Below are 16,798 nucleotides of genomic sequence, written 5' to 3' on the forward strand. Positions count from 1 at the left end.
TTCCCATGTTTGTTCCCATGTTCCCCTGTTTGTTCCCATGTTTGTTCCCATGTTTGTTCCCATGTTCCCATGTTTGTTCCCATATTTGTTCCCATGTTCCCCTGTTTGTTCCCATGTTTGTTCCCATGTTCCCCTGTTTGTTCCGCTGTTTGTTCCTATGTTCCCATGTTCCCATGTTTGTTCCCCTGTTTGTTCCCATGTTTGTTCCCATGTTCCCATGTTTGTTCCCCTGTTTGTTCCTATGTTCCCATGTTCCCATGTTTGTTCCCCTGTTCCCAGGTTCCCTTACCTCTCCATCCCCATGCATCCAGCTCTCCCAGGCTGGCTCCTTCCTGGCCATGTGCTTCCCAGATGTGCCTGGTGTGCACAAACCCTTCCCTCTCACTTGGAGTGACTTTCCTTAGCTGACTAAAATTGCTGATTCCTTTCTCCTTGCGGACCAGAATTGTTCTTGTTTCGCTTTTGCTGTATTTCTGGGCATTCACTGAGTGAGAAATCCCAGGAATCCATTCCAATGAATCAATGAATGTACATTCAAATACTGATAGCAGATAAACACGTTTATTTGCTGCTTTGTATGCACTTAATGCAGGATTTCTGCACAGACCCCAGCTCCAGTGCTTGCTGTTTAATGGGGCAAGCTAAACTTTCCCTTTCTTCATGGAGGAGCTGGGATTTTAATGTTATTTGTGCTCCTCCACCATGGCACCAGCAAGAGAAAAACACTGAATTTTCTTCATTGGTGCCAGTCAACAGTTCATAAAATGCTATTTATGATTCCTTTTAAACAGTAAATTTAAGTAGTAAACAGTGAAGACCCTGAAGTTTCACTGGAGAACCCAGCCAGGGCTTTTCAGGTGTGAACCAAATCTCTTGGGAAGAGGGAGTGAGCAGCCTAAGAGGATCCTGCTCCTGTTCTTAAATTATCTCATAGGAATCTAGTGGCATTTTATGGCAATCTGCAGCTGTGCCACCCCCATGCCTCATCTGGGGACATTTAATTCTGTTAGCAGATCTCAGTGGAGAGCTCTGACACCACTTCTGTACTTGAGCATTAAAGAAACTGCTGGAATGACAGCTTCTGTTGTGATTTCACACTGCTGCCAGCTGGAACTGTGCTTCAGTATCACCCCTGCAGTGTGCTCTGCTGAGGTTCAGAATCTGTAGCATGAACCACATCCATCACAGTGAGGAATCTGAGGCTCTGTGAGAGTTTTTTTCCTTGGAGCCCTGGACCTTGGGCAGTGGATTTCCCTCAGGGACACCTGGGGACTGCCCTGGTGCCATCACAGCCTTGGCCAGAACCGTTCCCAGAGTGGCTGCTCTGAGTCTGGAGCCTTCAGCACTGGGATTTGTAAGGGAGAAAGGCACAGATGTGAAAATGCCAGGGAAATCCATGGAGGAGGATTTGTGATGGCCCAGGTTGGTTGAGAAGGAACCACATGAGTTCCATTCCCGGGAAGCTGGTGGCTCCCAAGAACTAAAGAACTTCTGCTTCAGTAGAAGGCAGCAGCATGGGAAATATTTTGGCACAATAAAGGAATCTGCAGTGCCTGTTCCAGGCCTTAAAATCATGGAGTTTGAACTTGGAAACACGTTTTCCCTTCCCTGTGTCCTCAGAGAAGCCCACGGAGGTAAACTAAAATTCCCATTTTGCCATCTTTGATATTCCTATCTCACTTCCTGCATGTCCCTGCCCATGGCAGGGGGTGGCACTAGATCCTCTTAAAGGTCCTTTCCAGCCCCATAACATTACCTGACTCTAATCTTGTTTCTTTGTATAAATTCTGGCTGCTCACCTTAAAGGCATGCAACAGAAGTATTTGCAAAACTGAGTGGCTCTGCCATCTGTAAGCACTTTATTTTAATTTTTCACTTGTGCTCTTGTAGAAAACTCACTGAAATGGGTTTCATTTCTGAGCTTTGCCCTGTGCAACCATGAGATAACACTTGTTTCTCTCTTAGTGAACAAATTCTTCCTGGATATCTGTTAGCTTGCATAACTGGGATTGGTGATAGAATCAGGTTTGGTTGGAAAAGACCCTTGAGATGATCAAGTCCAAGGGTTGCCCCAGCCCCTCCCAGCTCACCACTGCTTCATCTCACACTGCTCTGGGACTGTGCAAAGAACTCACCCAGCTCCCAATTCCCTTGGAGTTTCTGCCCCTTTTTCCAGGCACACCATAAAAGCAGTGAGATTCTGAGGTGGCTTTTGGGAGCAGACTTTGCTGTGCAGGATTCTCGTGGAGGCCAGGGATGGGTGAGGTCACTGGTGGTGATCAAGGACACTGCCTCTCACAAAATCCAGGAGTTTATTTTTATATAGTTCCTCTTCAAAGCACAACCAAATGTTAAAAGAGTTCCAGGCGAGTCCCAGCTCTCGATTCTTGTGGGAATAGGAAGGATTGCTCACATTCTTGCAGAAAAAATCCATTTCAGGCTGGCACACAGCCAGCCTGTCTGCTCCTTCCACGTGCTCCAGGGTGTCCCTGCTCAGGGACTGCTGCTCTGGGACTTGGCTTTCAGGGGGCACAGGAACAGAGAGCAGGAGCAGCTCTGTGGTGGGATTTTACTGCCAAATTTTGAATTTCTTTTTGAAATAACAATGCAAAGCTTTCCTTAGAAACAAATACGCATTTATACTCCAAAGAGAGCCATTAAGGAAGTATTTGCAACATGGGAAATTTTAGCTGACTTCATAAGAACCAGAGTCTGGAAGATGTCTCCAGCCTGTTACCATTTGGCCTCATTAATTCCTTTTTTTCTTTCTTTTTATTCCATTTTCAGTGCAGCTGATGTGCTCGTGCATATCCTGCCAGAATGAAACTTTCCTTGCAGAGGCTGTTGTGCACCTTTGCTCTTGCAGAGCACCTGGATGAGCTGTTTTAAAAGGCAGAAATACTACACTAGGAGGACTTTGGACTGTGCCAGGGTGTAAATCCCTAACCCATGAAATCCCTGCCTACCTGTCCCATTTCCAGCTCTCCATCCCTTGCAGCTGCCTGGGCTTTCTCCAGAGCCTAAAAACACCACACAGGTCATGTTTTAGGTTTGAAGTTCATCTGGAGCTGCCCTCTCTGCTGCCTCCTCAGCTTTCCAGTGTAATCATTTCTGGAAAGCTCATTTTCTTACCTGTGCAACCTGGGCAGGTTTGGAAATAAAAAGCTCTAAGAGTTTATTGACTGTTTTTTTCTGTCACTTTACTTTTATTGATAACCTATCAAGAATCTCTCTGGGCTTTATTCTCAGTTATCCTGGGTCAAACTGTTGTTTTGTTGCCATGTTGAAGGTTTAATACCCAGGCTGTGGCTCGTGCTCCTCTGTACCCCCCTTTTCCTTCAGGTCAGCACTGACACCCAGCAATCCTCACCCAGCACCAGTCCAGTTTGGGAAGGAATCCCTGGAATGAATCACTTGAGGATTATTTTAACCAGGCTGAAGCTCCTCCCAAAAGCATTACCAGCACTAAGCTGGAGTGGCAGGGATGTGCCTGGAGCACCTCAGGTATTCCATGTCTTAGGGCAGCAGTTTTCTCACCTCATTTCCCAGTGCCAATGATCTCACCCCAGGATGAGGATGCAGATATCTGCTCCAACCATGTTTAAGTTCAAGCTCTAACTGCACCCTCACTAATTATATTATCAGCCTGTTGTGACCTAACCACAGCACTTTGTCAAATAGAGTGGAATTATTTAGGATGGATTTTCAGCACCCACCAGTTATTTGTCAGAACTTAACCAGCACAGGTTCTTAACCCAGCCATTGGAGCTCCTTGGGCTCGGGGAGAAAAAGGACAATCAGGAGTTCTAAAAACAGCCTGGGCTATGTTTCCTGGCTGGCAGGGAGCACACACTCCTTCCATCCATCTCCTGCAGCTCTCCAAATGCCTGTTTCCTCCTGCTCTGTGCATGGATGTTTGTGTAGGACATTGATAGGAAGCACAATGGGCTTTGTCTCTGCAGTGAAGGTCACATGCACACGTGCCTTTCATTTGAAATGTAAAAAGAGTCAAATTACTTCTTAACAAAATACTGTAGTGAGCTAACAGGAAAGGACAGGAGCAACTGTACAGGGCTGTGCTGCTCCAAATCAAAAGCCAAATCAAATCCAAATCAATGAGTTTTCAAAAATTATTCCTTGTAATTTCCCTCCTCTCCCATCCAGTTCCTTTCTGTTCTTACATTCCTTGGCTGTGGGTTGCTGCTTCAGTAGTCTGAGCATGCAAAAATCCAGGCTCATGTGTAACTTCAGTCTTTGGCACTGGGACACTTGACTTTTGCAAGATCTCAGCAGAATGATTCACTGCTTGATTTGTTAGTGAAATACTGTTCTGCACTGTGGAAGTAGGGAAAGGGAGACATTAAACTGGACATCTGGAGTTTTTTGCCTCCATTTCTCTTTTGGTCTGAGACCTTCATGGTCTTGTGGTGGCCTTCACTCACCCCTCAGAAGCTGCACTGATGCATCCTGCACTGCACGGTCCCAGGCATGTGAAATGCAAGCTGGAGTCTCTGCTGGGATGGTTTTGCTTCCCAGCTGAAATCAGTGTGGGCTAAAGGTGCCTGGAGCAGAGCTGCTGGAAAAGGGAGGGAGGGAGGAAGGAAGGTTGGTTCTGTGTCTGCTGCTCTGAAAGCATTTGGACTCTGGGTTTTGATGGGTTTTGGTGTCTCTTCTTTCCTCTTTCTTTTTCTTTTGTTTTTCCCTTTTCTCCCCACATCCCCAGTGCCTCCCTCAGGGAGAGCTCTCAGTGACACCCACATTCATTTCCAGGGACAGACTTCTCTCAAATTAGCAGGGAGGGATTCTCTAAAGCAGGCACCGTTTTCCTTGAGGTTTTTGCTTTGTCTGTGAGTGTCTTTATTTTCATTTCGTGCTTCCAAGGCTGACTTTTATCCAGTAATTCTGTAGGTGTTGCCACTTCCTCAGGAACCTGTGACTCAGGCGACGTTTAAATGCTGTGACATCACCACAGCTCCCCTTGGAATTGCTGCTTTCCTAAATAAGGCTCCTAAGTGCTTTTAATACTCCCAGCTCTGCTTTGAGGTTTTCTGTGTGTGAGGGGGGAGGGATGGAGGGGTTTCATTCCTTAAGGCAGCCCTGCCATTCTGAGGATCCAGCCTTTTGAATTGCTGAAATCCCCAGTGCTGCTTCAAATGGGAGATGCACGTTGGTACTCCAGCTGTTTATGAATGAAGTCATTGGAGCCAGGCTTTGCAGAGGTTCTGCTGGTGTAAATCAGGCTTAATTCACTCTGCTCTGGAGAGGGGAGGAGAAGCCTCAGCATTGTTCTGGAAGCAATGCAAACCAAAGGTGTGTTTTCTTTTCACCCTGCTGGGCAGTGAGTGCCTCTCCCAGCTCTGTACCTGCAGCACAGCAGCTCCAGGGTGGATCCCAGAGCTCCCTTCCCATGGCAGCTGTGGGTGAGTCCTGGCTGGGTGAGGAGGAGCCCTGGGCAGTGCAGGGTGTCCCCAAAGGCAGAGGTGGCAGCAGGAGGCCTGGGGACAGCAGCTGTGCAGCTGTTTCCTGCCTGGCCAGCAGCCCTTGGCCACGTCAGTGCAGCAGGAGCTGTCAGGAATCCTGGCCATGGCAGGAATGTGTGGCTGTCCAGCCATGGATGCAGTTCTGTGTTGGGCTGGTTGTTGTTGTGCAGAGCACAGGATCTCTTTGGGCTGCTGGAACTGCAGCTCCTGCAGCTCCTCTGGGGCTGCTCTGGCTCTGGGGGCTCTCACTGAGCAGGCAGAGCCTCTGGGGGACATTGAGAGCAAAGCTCCAAGGGAAGGGGGCTCAGTGGCTCCCCAGGTAATGGGCTTTCTTCCAGCCATGGCAAAATCTGGCACTGTTATGAATTAAATTATTTTTCAGATTACACATTAGACCAAAGTTCTAAAAACAAAAAGTTCTGTATCTCTTCTGTACCTCTACTTTTTCTGATATTTTTTTTTACAATTCATCTTACCTTCCTAAAGCTGTTGTTGAGTTTCCCTTGGGTCCTTTATTTTCTAAATTACCTTATAAATTACTTTTAACAAAAAGCTCTCACTCAAGTCCCACCCAGTGGATATATCCTATTGATGTATCCCAATGATTTATCATTTTTGGCACCAAGCTGGGGCCACTGAGATGCAGGTGGTGTGAATGTGATAACATCACAATTATTTGGTTACACAAAGGCAATTTTCCTCTAATTAAAACATTTGCTGCTGCTTGTCCCTTGCCTGCATTTAGCCACTATCTGTGATTTTTCCTTGGGGTAGTTGACTGAGCTGTAAATTCTGCCCTGTGAACTCAGCTGAGTTTAGCAACACTACCAACTTAATCCAGGCTTTTTTTAGCCCTGATTTGCAAGGGAGGGCTGGAGCAGGTCAGTGGTTCATGGCCAGCTCTGCCCTATGGCTGGACAGATCCTGGTTTCATTTCCAGCCATGATGGGATCTGTTCATTCCTTTTCCTGTGGATGGTATTTGGAAATGTCATTAAGAGATCCAGAGAGATAACTTTGAGATAGCAATTCCTAAAAGTCCTCTGGGAGCAGAGAATAACAAAATACCTGTTGATGTGAGATACTGGAGAAGAATGGGGCTGAAATGTCACCGGGCTGACACTCAGGACGTGCAGCACAGCATGTTTCACAACACAAGCACTGCTTTTAACTTGTTCTGCTGCTCTGCTTGTAGGTGATCTCAGAAATGTTCTAAGCCAAGGTGTTACGTTCCAGCTTTCAGTTTGGAGCTTTATGTCACTCATTACTGGGGTTTTTAAAGCACTGCTTGTTGTCACTTTGTCCTCCCTGTCACTGTCCCAGCCCTGGGAGGGTGGATGGGTCAGAGCTCCCTGGGCTGTGTGAGGCCAGGGAAGGGCTCAGAGTCTGAGCTGCTTCAGAGCAGGCTCTGCAGGTGTCCTAAACTGGGTTTCAAAGCTCTGAGAGAAGTCTGATGTCAGTTGTAAAGACAATCTTACACTAAGCATGTATTTTTAGAAGTTATGTGTGTAAAAGAGGATTAAATAAATCTGTTCTTAACTTTTAACTGCTCTGTGTTTCAGTTTGGCTCTTTCTTGCAGGTGTGTTCTGGGCAATGTCCAGGATGGGAACTGGGCTTTGTGTAACAAATCAGCTGAAATAGAGAGGAGTCACCAAAGAGCTTTGGTATTCTCGTGGAAAAGAAACAATAGAAAGGAAATGTTACTGGAATGCTCTTTTTAAAAAGGAGTTTCTGGTTTTGAGGCTCCTGGTGTTTGTTGCCCATCTCAGTGCCAGGAGTTTGGCTTTGTCTCTCAGTCAGTGATCCCAAAGGGATTCAGATCCACACTCAGCTGGAACTGGGGCTGAAAGAGCTCAGCAACCCAGGCTGAGAGGGGCAGGAAATGTTGGCTGTGTCCTCCCAGGCCTGTGCTGACATTTAAAGTTCTGTCCCCAGGAACCAAAGCTTTGGGTTCATTTGGTGTGCCTCCACTTTGGTAATGGAACAGAAGGAAGAAGCAAGTAAGAATTAGGCTTGGGGATTTTTAATGTTCTTAATTAACAAGCATTTATTAATTCTGATCATATATTATAAATACACTCCAGAGGAGAGGAAAAAAGGGGTTTTGTTCCCTTCCTGAGTGAACTACAGAGCAGCGTTCATGAACTAAGTACAAAGTGTAAATAAGTTGCCATGACCTGTAATTTGTTGGGCCCTGCAGTGGTGTTAGTGATATTTTTGTGTTTCACAAACCTTTCCCAGTGTTGTCATTGGCTCGTTTCCCCAGTTAAACTTTTCACTAAAAAAAAAATACAAAACTTCCATTATGAAAGAAGAGCAAGCAAACTGAGAAATCCTTTGAACGCCTCGCCCACTGCCCCAAATCTCTGTTGTAATGAAACTCCAGCAGCTCTTTTGTCCCACCACGTTAATGTTTTCCTTCCCTCCCTTGTTCTCTCCTAGATGGGAGATGTGAAGGGGCAGAAGAAGAGGAACCTGGAGGAGAGCCAGGAAAAATGGCTGGATGGAGGCAGGATGGAGCAGGGCTGTCCCAGTTTGGGAGCTTTCCCAACACAGGCACTGTCCCTGCTTTGGGGAGCTCAGGGATTGTCCCTGCTTTGAGGAGCTCAGGCACTGTCCCAGGTTTGAGGAGCTCAGGGATTGTCCCTGCTTTGAGGAGCTCAGGGATTGTCCCTGCTTTGAGGAGCTCAGGCACTGTCCCAGGTTTGAGGAGCTCAGGGATTGTCCCTGCTTTGAGGAGCTCAGGCACTGTCCCAGGTTGGAGGAGCTCCAGCTCATCTCCCTGGTGCTGACAGGCTTTGGCACATCTCTTTTTCTGCCCAGGGTTTGTCTCTGGGGAGCTCTCCTGAGGCTCAGCACCAATGTTTTTCTTCTGGGGGGCTCCCACACTGTTGTGGGGTTTGCTGACTTGTGGAGCTACAGGGAATGGTGGCTGTAAGGCTTCCAAGGGTCACCCAGCAGCTTTCACCTCCCTGGGGCAGAAATGAAGTGCTGCTTCTCTCTTGTCCCCCAGCTCCTCTGGTGCTCTCAGGAAGGGCAGGAGTGTTGTTCTGAATTTGTACCTCCAGAGCAATTAAAGCAGCAGATTTGCTGAAGCAGACTCCCCAGCCAGAAACTGAATAAATAATCACAGACCTGGAGGGTTCCCTGTGTGATCCTGAGGCTCAGTGCACAACCCCTGTGCTCCCCAAACACCATCCTGTGTGGCACTCGAGCAGTGTTTGGCTTTGAGGTTGGGGTGGAGCTGATTCCCACTTTGGGGATGCAGAGCTCAGCAGTGGAGGTTTCCTGAGGGGAGAATCTTTGCTTTTCACCAGTCTGGGTAAATTGCAGCTTTCTCAACTCTCAAAATGTTCTGCTCCCTCAGCGCTGGGGTTTTGTTGTTTTGTGTTCCTCCAATTCCCAAGGATCTGTTTTCTTTTTTCTTTAATTTCCAAACAAACCCATCTGTTTTGTGGCCGTCAAAAAGACTCGAAAATGTGAAGCTAAATCCCTCAAGAACAGAATGAATTCCAAATGTCATTGTTTAGAATAACCTGATTTTAATTTCGCTCCTGAAAAATTCGAGTGAAATATTTTCTGAGTGTTGGGGGTGCAAAATTTGTGAGAAATCTTTTAGAATTGATCACATCAGTTATAACCCAAATAACTGATGGCAAGAAAGCTTTCCAGGCACTGCAGCAGCACTTTGATGTTCTGTTTGTCTGTGCAGGGCAAACAGCCACACAGCAGTGCAGATTGGTGCAGTAATATAAAATATTATATATTAATATAATATGATATATATAATATATATCATATTAAAATATTATATAATAATATAGTAATATAAAAGCAATGCTCTGTATCTGTTCTTTAGCATTAGAAAAGCAGAAAACAAATTTTTGAATGGCTGGGGAGTTGTGTAAAGAAGTCTCCAAAGTCCAGAGTGATGTGTGAGCTCATTTAGCTGTGCTGCTAAAGTGGACATTTCTTTTAGGGAAAATCCATGTGATTTGCTTTGGGGATGTGTCCCAGAGGGACAGAATGGAGAGGAGATGGGATCTGTCATGGGGCACTCTCAAAAGGAACAAACTCCATGTAACCAGAGAATATTTCCTGCCTCCACTGCTTTGTCTTTAATGATCTCAGATGGGTGGATCTGTATTGAGTTTCATCGTCGGCCTTTGCCCGGGCATTTCTCACATTTCCTGTGAGAATTGGTAGGAACAAAACTGCATCCAGAGCTCAGCTGCCACAGGGCAGAGCAGGAGCAGAATCCCACACTCCTCTTTCCTGCATTTCCAGGCAGAAATTGTTTATTTGTTGGATTAATCACTCAAAGGTACAGACATGTCAGCAGAGTCATGATTTGATTTACTGCTGCTGATTTTGCATCATCCTCAAAGGTCAGAGCTTGACTCACAGGCTGCATTTGCAAGCCTGGCAGCAACCAAAGCATTATTTTCTGTTGTGAGGAAATCTGGTGAAAATCTTTAAAACAAGCCCTGGGATTCTTTTAAATGGTGGCTTTGCAATTCTTGGGTTTTTCTTCATTTCCACATTTGAGTTAATGACATTAATTACATTCCCCAGACCAGGGAGCTGGAGACTGATTTAGCTGTCAGGGGAGGGGAGCAAAACAAAGAACTCTGGAATAGGAGAATTTGTGCAACAACTTTAAAAGATTAAGTGCATTTTACCTTTAGATGGTTGATGGCTCTGGGCCTTGTTCTTGGCCTGTGTTCTGCCAGCCACATCTTTATCACAACAAAAAAAAGATCTTGAGTGCTCTTAGATGTCATTTTCCTGATGTATCCTTGGGGCTGTCTCACAGCAAAAGGTGAATTATGGACATGTGTGACTGAGTTCTGGGGGGAAAATGAGAACATTGCTTACATTTAAGAAGGAGGTCTGTTGGTCATTGCTGTTACTCTATGAATGGGACTTGCAGGTTAATAAATGACTTATTTTAACCTTGATTTTGCAGTTCCTGAGGGAGGTATGAGAGCCACTGGGAAGGAGAGACAAGTGACAAAAGGTTCCTATTAAGGTAAAATCATCCTCAGCAGAGGAGGATTTTATATTTAGCAGCTCTGATTTGGGGTGTGTTTGTGTCAGGGCATAGAACAGGACACTGGAGCAGCCAGGACAGGGCCAGGAACTCCTTAGAGCCTGTGAGGAGTAAAAATTGCATTGACTTCACTGCAGGTATGGCAGGGAAATCAAGAGAAAAGCCTTTGTTCCCTGTGGTGCTGTTTGAACTCACACTTTCTTCCGGGGAAGTTGATAAACTGAGAATTTCTGTAGGATTTTCTTAGCAGGAGCCCAAGAACTCATCCTTTGGAAGGAAAAAGGAAAAGCCCTTGCTTTGATCCATGAGTATTGTTAGTTCTTTCCACTATTTTAATCTCTACTTCCCCCCTCCAAAGCAAAAAGGTAAGTGAATACTGCAGTGAGAGCAAAGATTTAGCCTTAGCCTGAGAAATATTGTTTTTTAAATGTGTTGAATAACTCTTTTCCTCTGAAAGCAAAAAAAACAAAAATAAAAAAACCTGTATTTTTAACTACCTAGAACTACTCTAACCACAGTGGTATATTGTTTATATTTTAACACACAAGCCAGATGTCATTAGCACAGCTTGACCCACAGTATTTTACTATTTTCAGGAAGCAGGAGATCAGAGCCCTGTGTTTTGCTGGGTTAAAAAAGGTAACCTTGATTCCCCACGCTGGCTGAGGCTCTCAGAAGGGCTCTGTGTGCAGAGTATTTCCCCAAACTGAGTAAACAGTTTGAAGATAAGCAACTTTTTGACTATTAAATGTAGCAGGCATTTGGCTGACACAGCCTCGTGTTGACAGATGCCTTTGTCTCTTTGTGATGGAGAGAAGACAGATGTTCTCCCTTGCATTTAAAAAAGTTGCTGCTTAGCAAAATAAAATGTAAAATTAGACTGAACAGTGCAGCAGTGAGCAGTGAAACTGGCTGGGCTGTGAGCAAGAAAAGATTGAAAGGGTCTCATGTGACTGCAGTGAAATGTGCTCTTGTGGAAGTCAGAACTGCTTTGTCATTATGTGAAATTAGCCTGTGGAAAAAGAAATTCAGTTTTTTTCCAGCTCTGCTGCAATATAAATGCATGCCAGTGTGAATATCCATGTATAACTAATCCCATGCCAACCATTCCCAGCAGAGAGGAATGTCCCTGGCTATGGATGCCCAATTAGCAATTAGCAGCTCTAAACCCCTGAGCCTGCCCCTGGCTGCCTGCTGAACAGGGCTCCTGATAAAGGGAAAGAGAATTTCCTGCTTGTGTTCCTCAGGGCTTGGGGCTGCTGCTGGGTGGGGATGGAGCCTCCAGCAGGGCACTGCCCACAGGGAAGGGCAGCTCAGGAGCTCCCTGTGCTGGGAATGCTCTGGTGGTTGGCACGGGACCCACTGTGTGTGACTGCAGCTTAAAAACATGCAGTGAATTATCCTGGCTATCTGATACCCAAGGAAGCACCTGAGGTAGCTGTTCCCATTTAAAAAGAGGTTAAAAATTATTAAATGGATATAATTTCTATCAAGAGCTCTTCAGGGATAAAATTTGCTTTGTCATACCTCATAATCCAGCTGTGGAATCACTGTGTGCTAAGGGAAGAGAGCTGGAGACAGGGAACACACCTGGGGCTGTGTCCATGCCAGGGGACACAGCAGGAGGATGCAGAGGGGTTTGAATTTCAAGAAGGATCCGAAAATAACGTGGACACTGCCCTGGGCCAAGTCTAAATGTGGCAGCCCTGGGGAGTGCACTGGGAATGCCTTCATGGGTCTGGCCCAGGTGTCATGTTCAGAACAGGAGCTGGTGGCAGTGTTTGGACATTGGAGAAGTCTCCATTCACAGGGATCATCCCAAGCCTGAGCAGTGCCACTCCCAGGGGAGCTCCCAGCCCAGCTCAGTGCTCACTGTGGTCACTGTGCAGTGAGGACACAGCCATGGAGCCCAGGGTCCCACTCAGGCTGTGACCTGTGGTGCTGCTCCTGCCACAGCAGCACTGCCCAGCTCTCCCTGGCCTCTGCATGGATTTGTCTGCAAAGGTGATTCCCACACCAATCCAGCCTGAAGTGCATCCCAAGGGCATTCAGGAGAGGGCACTCCCCCTGAGGGTGTTTGGTGATGGCAGGGCTGCTTTCTGGAACTGAAGTGATGGTTGGATTTAAGTGAGCAGAAACAACGTGTGTGTGCAGGGTGAGACTGAAGGCACAGCTGAAGGTGCCTCTCATTCAGCGCACAGAACATTACAAACTCTGGGGCATTTAATGAAATGTGTGGCTGGGCTGGTCTCTCCAGGCCATGGTGCCACCCTCCTTGTGCCAGTCAGAGAAATCCTTGTACAGGAAATGGAGTTTGCTCTAAGTTACTGACCTGGAAGACACCGAGGTGCCTGGGCAGTCGTGGAGTCCCAAATCATTGCTGCAGAGACATTTTCTCTTTTCTAGGGAAAGCAGCTGCCCTGGGAGCACCTGGGAGCTGTGCTGTGCTTGGCTGCCTCCCTCACCCCTCACACCACGGCATTGGCCCTTCCCAGCCATTCAGATGTGTTCAGCTAATCCTGCTGCAAGTGTTCTCTGGGCATCTCCCCATGCCCCATTCCCAAACCCTCCAGGCCCTGCTGAGCCAACAGCAACTTCATGTCTTGTCCCTTTTAGAGGTTTCTTGTTTCATTTTGGAGCCCCCTTTCTTGTCTGGCTCACTGGACTTTCTCAAACTCAGGGAATTAGCACTACTTTTTAAGGATTAAGCATTTCCAGTGCCACCCTGCTCACCCAGGACAGAGGATGGTGGATGTCAACATTTGACATTTTCACCAGGGAGGGATTTCTTGAAGAAGTTGAGGGACAAATGAAATGCCACAGATTTGGTCTCTTCATGGACAGAAATGCAGAACCAGCTGTTTCCCAAACGAGACCCCGTGCAGGCGAGTTCCTCAAGGCCCAGCATGGCTGCTGGGGCAGCAGCAGGATTTTTTATTGCTGTAAAGGATTTCTTGACAAACTCTCGTAGGGAACCCCCCCTGAACTCCAAACTGAAGCTGTGGCAGCCCCACCAGTGGGGTTAAGGTGCTAAAAAAGGTAGGGATGCTTGGAAGGAATGCAGACATGGCCAGGTTTGCTTCTGCCTCACACACATCAATTCCTCTCTCAGCAGGCAATACAGAGCTTAGGAACACACCTGTGATTTAAGAGCACTTTATTGTTCTTTAAGGCTACTTTTTAAGTACAAAAAAAAAAGATGGCCTGCCAAACCTTTTTTTTTTTTTTCCAGGTGAAACAAGGCCACAAAAGAATGGTATATTACAGATTTACAAACACAGAGAGAATCTTTCAAACTGAACTGTAGATAACCTGGCTCTGTGAAGAAACTTCACCACGTCTCGTGATGGTGAGTTCAGTTTAGTGTCCTTCCACCTCCCCCCAACCCTTTGGCTTTCGTGACATTGTTGTGTCCAGTATCTGTTTTACTGGACATAGCACATTAAATCTTTATTGCCCTCAAATCCATTTACCTATCTCAGATAAGTAAATGTAACCTTGTAAAACAGCTATTATTGAAAATATTAGCTTTAAAAACATTATCTTATTTGTGTTTACAAAGAAATAGAGGAGTCACATTTTCCACAGAGTCCATCTACAGTATTAGTATTGACTGTTATACTGCTCAGTAGCCTGTAGCAATAACAAACGAGTGGCTATTAATGCTAATGCAGTGTCCTCATAGAATAACTGTGTTCCTGCACTTTTTACTGTATTACAGACAAATCTACAACAAAAAAAAGATCAACTTTTTTCTCCAAACAAACAAAAAAAAAAAGAATGATTACAATAAAGGAAAGGGAAAAATTAAATAGCTACATATCATTAACAAATTAATTGTTCCTCAAAAAATACCTACAAATTTCTCTGTACATTCTTTACGCACAGCGTAACGATGGTCTTAAAGTTACCTATATAAAAAAGTGTTCTTTTAACAATCTTCCTACAGAGAGTAGGGTACTGAATGCCAAAGCAAGGAAGCGTTGACTACCCAGTAAGATGGTAGTGAAATGTGTAAAACTGGGGGGCTTAGGTGTTGGGTTGGGGTTTTTTTGTGGGTTTTTTTTCATTTTTTTTAAAGAAAACTGAGCAGCCACCTTCTCACCAAGAGTAAGAGCCAATCTCCTGATCTCTTTCTACCCTGCACCTTTTCCAAATTAAATAGCTTAACTTTAAAAAAAACCAAAAAAGCATAAAATAAAAGCCACAATGGACCCAATACTGTAACATAGTCCATAATACATCACGTGGAGTTCATCTTCCAACCAGTGCTCACTTCCTACACTGAGCCCATCCTTTCAGGGAGCCCAGGATAAAAACCAAGGCCTGGCTGCAGCTGTCCTGGGAAGATGGAATGTACTGGGGAGAGTAGTTACACTTAACAAGAAGAAGAGAAGCTCTTAGCACTAGCACAGCTGTGGTTTTATGCCTGCCTCTACTGCCTAATTTCTAGTTAGTAGCTATTAATATAGCAAATGATAATAAATGCAGTAATACCTGTATAAAACCTACTGGAGGAATGTATGCTGCGACTTGGCCTAGGCTGATGGATAGGCTTAAAAAAACAGAAATAAAATAAACAAACTGAAAGATCATCTTTCACAAACTGTAACAATCTGTTGTCCAGCCAAGATCCGTAAGGGTAGCAGTTCCTGCAGCTAGTTCAGGGTGGATTACACAGACTGGGGTTTGGGAAGCAGATCCCTGTGAAGCAGCAGTGCTGCACGAGGCCTGTCCTGAGCTGCCCTCGGTGCTGCTGCCACTAAAGTGAATAGCAAATACAAATATCATAGAGTACAACTGTACCAGCAGTAAGTATATCTAGGGTTGTTACTGACAAAAATAAACTAATTCTGAAGAGAAGCTAATAAGTATTATGATTCTTACTGTCTATACATTAATAGATACCAGCTATTTTTCATAAAACATGCATCGTTAAGCACTATGGAACCCTCCAACCTCAGCTCTAGTCTAACAAACTGCAGTGTTTAGGAAAAAATGCCCGTGTTCTGTAAATTATGCAGTCCAGTTGCAAGCACTAAGCACCTGAAATCTAAAGAGAGAAAGACCTATAACCTGTATGAGACTTCCCCTTCCAAAGCTGTTTTGCTCTAAGAAAAATCAAACTGATAGAAATGTCATCCTTAAACCCTTTTTTCAGCAGTTTGCCCTCAAAATATTAGCCTCTTCCAGAAAGTTGCTGTGCAACTTCAGTCCTCCTCCAATAGTGCAAATCATACATGACAGTTCTTTTCAAGTATATACATACAAAATTACTTCACAGAGGGAAAAAAAATTAAAAAAGCAATGTAAGCAAACCAGACAAATTCTAGTCTTTAGAAGCTAAGAAAAGCAAAAAAAGCACTTGGGTCAACCAACTAAGTGTAATGGCTTTTGTGGATTAGCGTGCATTATTTTTTTTAAGGGGCAGCAGATTTGCATCAGAGGTTTCTTTGGTAATTGAGGCAGGAAAAAAAGGATGCTACATCGTATGAATCTTTATGAAATAGTTCCTGCTATCATCTTTAAGGGCACCCTTTTACAAAATAAAAAACAACAAAGTGAGTACACAAAACCATGTGTTGAAAACTAACCTCCCCTCCCCCAGCACTATGTAAGCACTTGTTCCAAGCTCAGTCAAACCATGCAGATTCCCAGCGGGAAGGGCGCTGTCCTCAGGACACCACGGAGGGCGAGTGATTGTGGTTGACCATGTGGGAGGAAGGGGACGCCTGGCCCCGCCGCGACGCCGGCTCGGGGCTGCTGCCCACGCCGTCCTTGGCAGCCTTGATCTGCAGCCACGTGTCCCCCAGTGCTTTGGCAAAGTGATCATCCACCGAGCCCGTGATGGACACCGAGTTCGCCACCGGCTCGGGCTCCTTGTAGTTCTTGCCGAGGCTCCTGCGGAAGTGCTCCTCCACCACCGGGTCGCACGCAGTGGTGGCTGTGGGGACAGAGGACAGGGGCACTTCAGACCCTGCCACCCAGTCTGCAGGCACAACCTGCACTTCCTCCTGTTTTCCCTCACGCTAGCTTGGAGTGGCTTGGCTTGGAAGGACCTTAAAGCTCATCCCATTCATTCCACCCCTGCCATGGCAGGGATACCTCCCCCTGTCCCAGGCTGCTCCAGCCCCAGTGTCCAGCCTGGCCTTGGGCACTGCCAGGGATCCAGGGACAGCCACAGCTGCTCCAGGGCTCCCCACCCTCACAGGGAACAATTCCCTCCCAATATCCATCCCTGCCCTCTGGGGCACAGGAAGCCATT

General features: G+C 45.9%; 2 protein-coding genes across 4 annotated transcripts in view; one reads left to right on the forward strand and one right to left on the reverse strand.

Moving 5' to 3' along the window:
- The window catches only part of ATG7 (autophagy related 7), a 79,348-nt gene extending 72,323 nt beyond the window's left edge, over positions 1 to 7,025 (forward strand). For both annotated transcript variants that reach the window (XM_033071427.1, XM_033071428.1), the window contains one exon: positions 280 to 7,025. The gene's annotated coding sequence lies outside the window, so the exon portion shown is untranslated. The remainder of the gene's footprint in view (positions 1 to 279) is intronic.
- A 6,648-nt stretch (positions 7,026 to 13,673) lies between these two features.
- Positions 13,674 to 16,798, reverse strand: part of VGLL4 (vestigial like family member 4) — a 78,152-nt gene continuing 75,027 nt past the window's right edge. For both annotated transcript variants that reach the window (XM_033071520.2, XM_033071519.2), the window contains one exon: positions 13,674 to 16,477. In XM_033071520.2, coding sequence (XP_032927411.1) covers positions 16,209 to 16,477 — 269 coding nt within the window. In that variant the 3' untranslated portion in view covers positions 13,674 to 16,208. The remainder of the gene's footprint in view (positions 16,478 to 16,798) is intronic.

The sequence above is a fragment of the Catharus ustulatus genome, chromosome 13, assembly GCF_009819885.2.
Source record: "Catharus ustulatus isolate bCatUst1 chromosome 13, bCatUst1.pri.v2, whole genome shotgun sequence".
Lineage (NCBI taxonomy): Eukaryota > Metazoa > Chordata > Aves > Passeriformes > Turdidae > Catharus > Catharus ustulatus.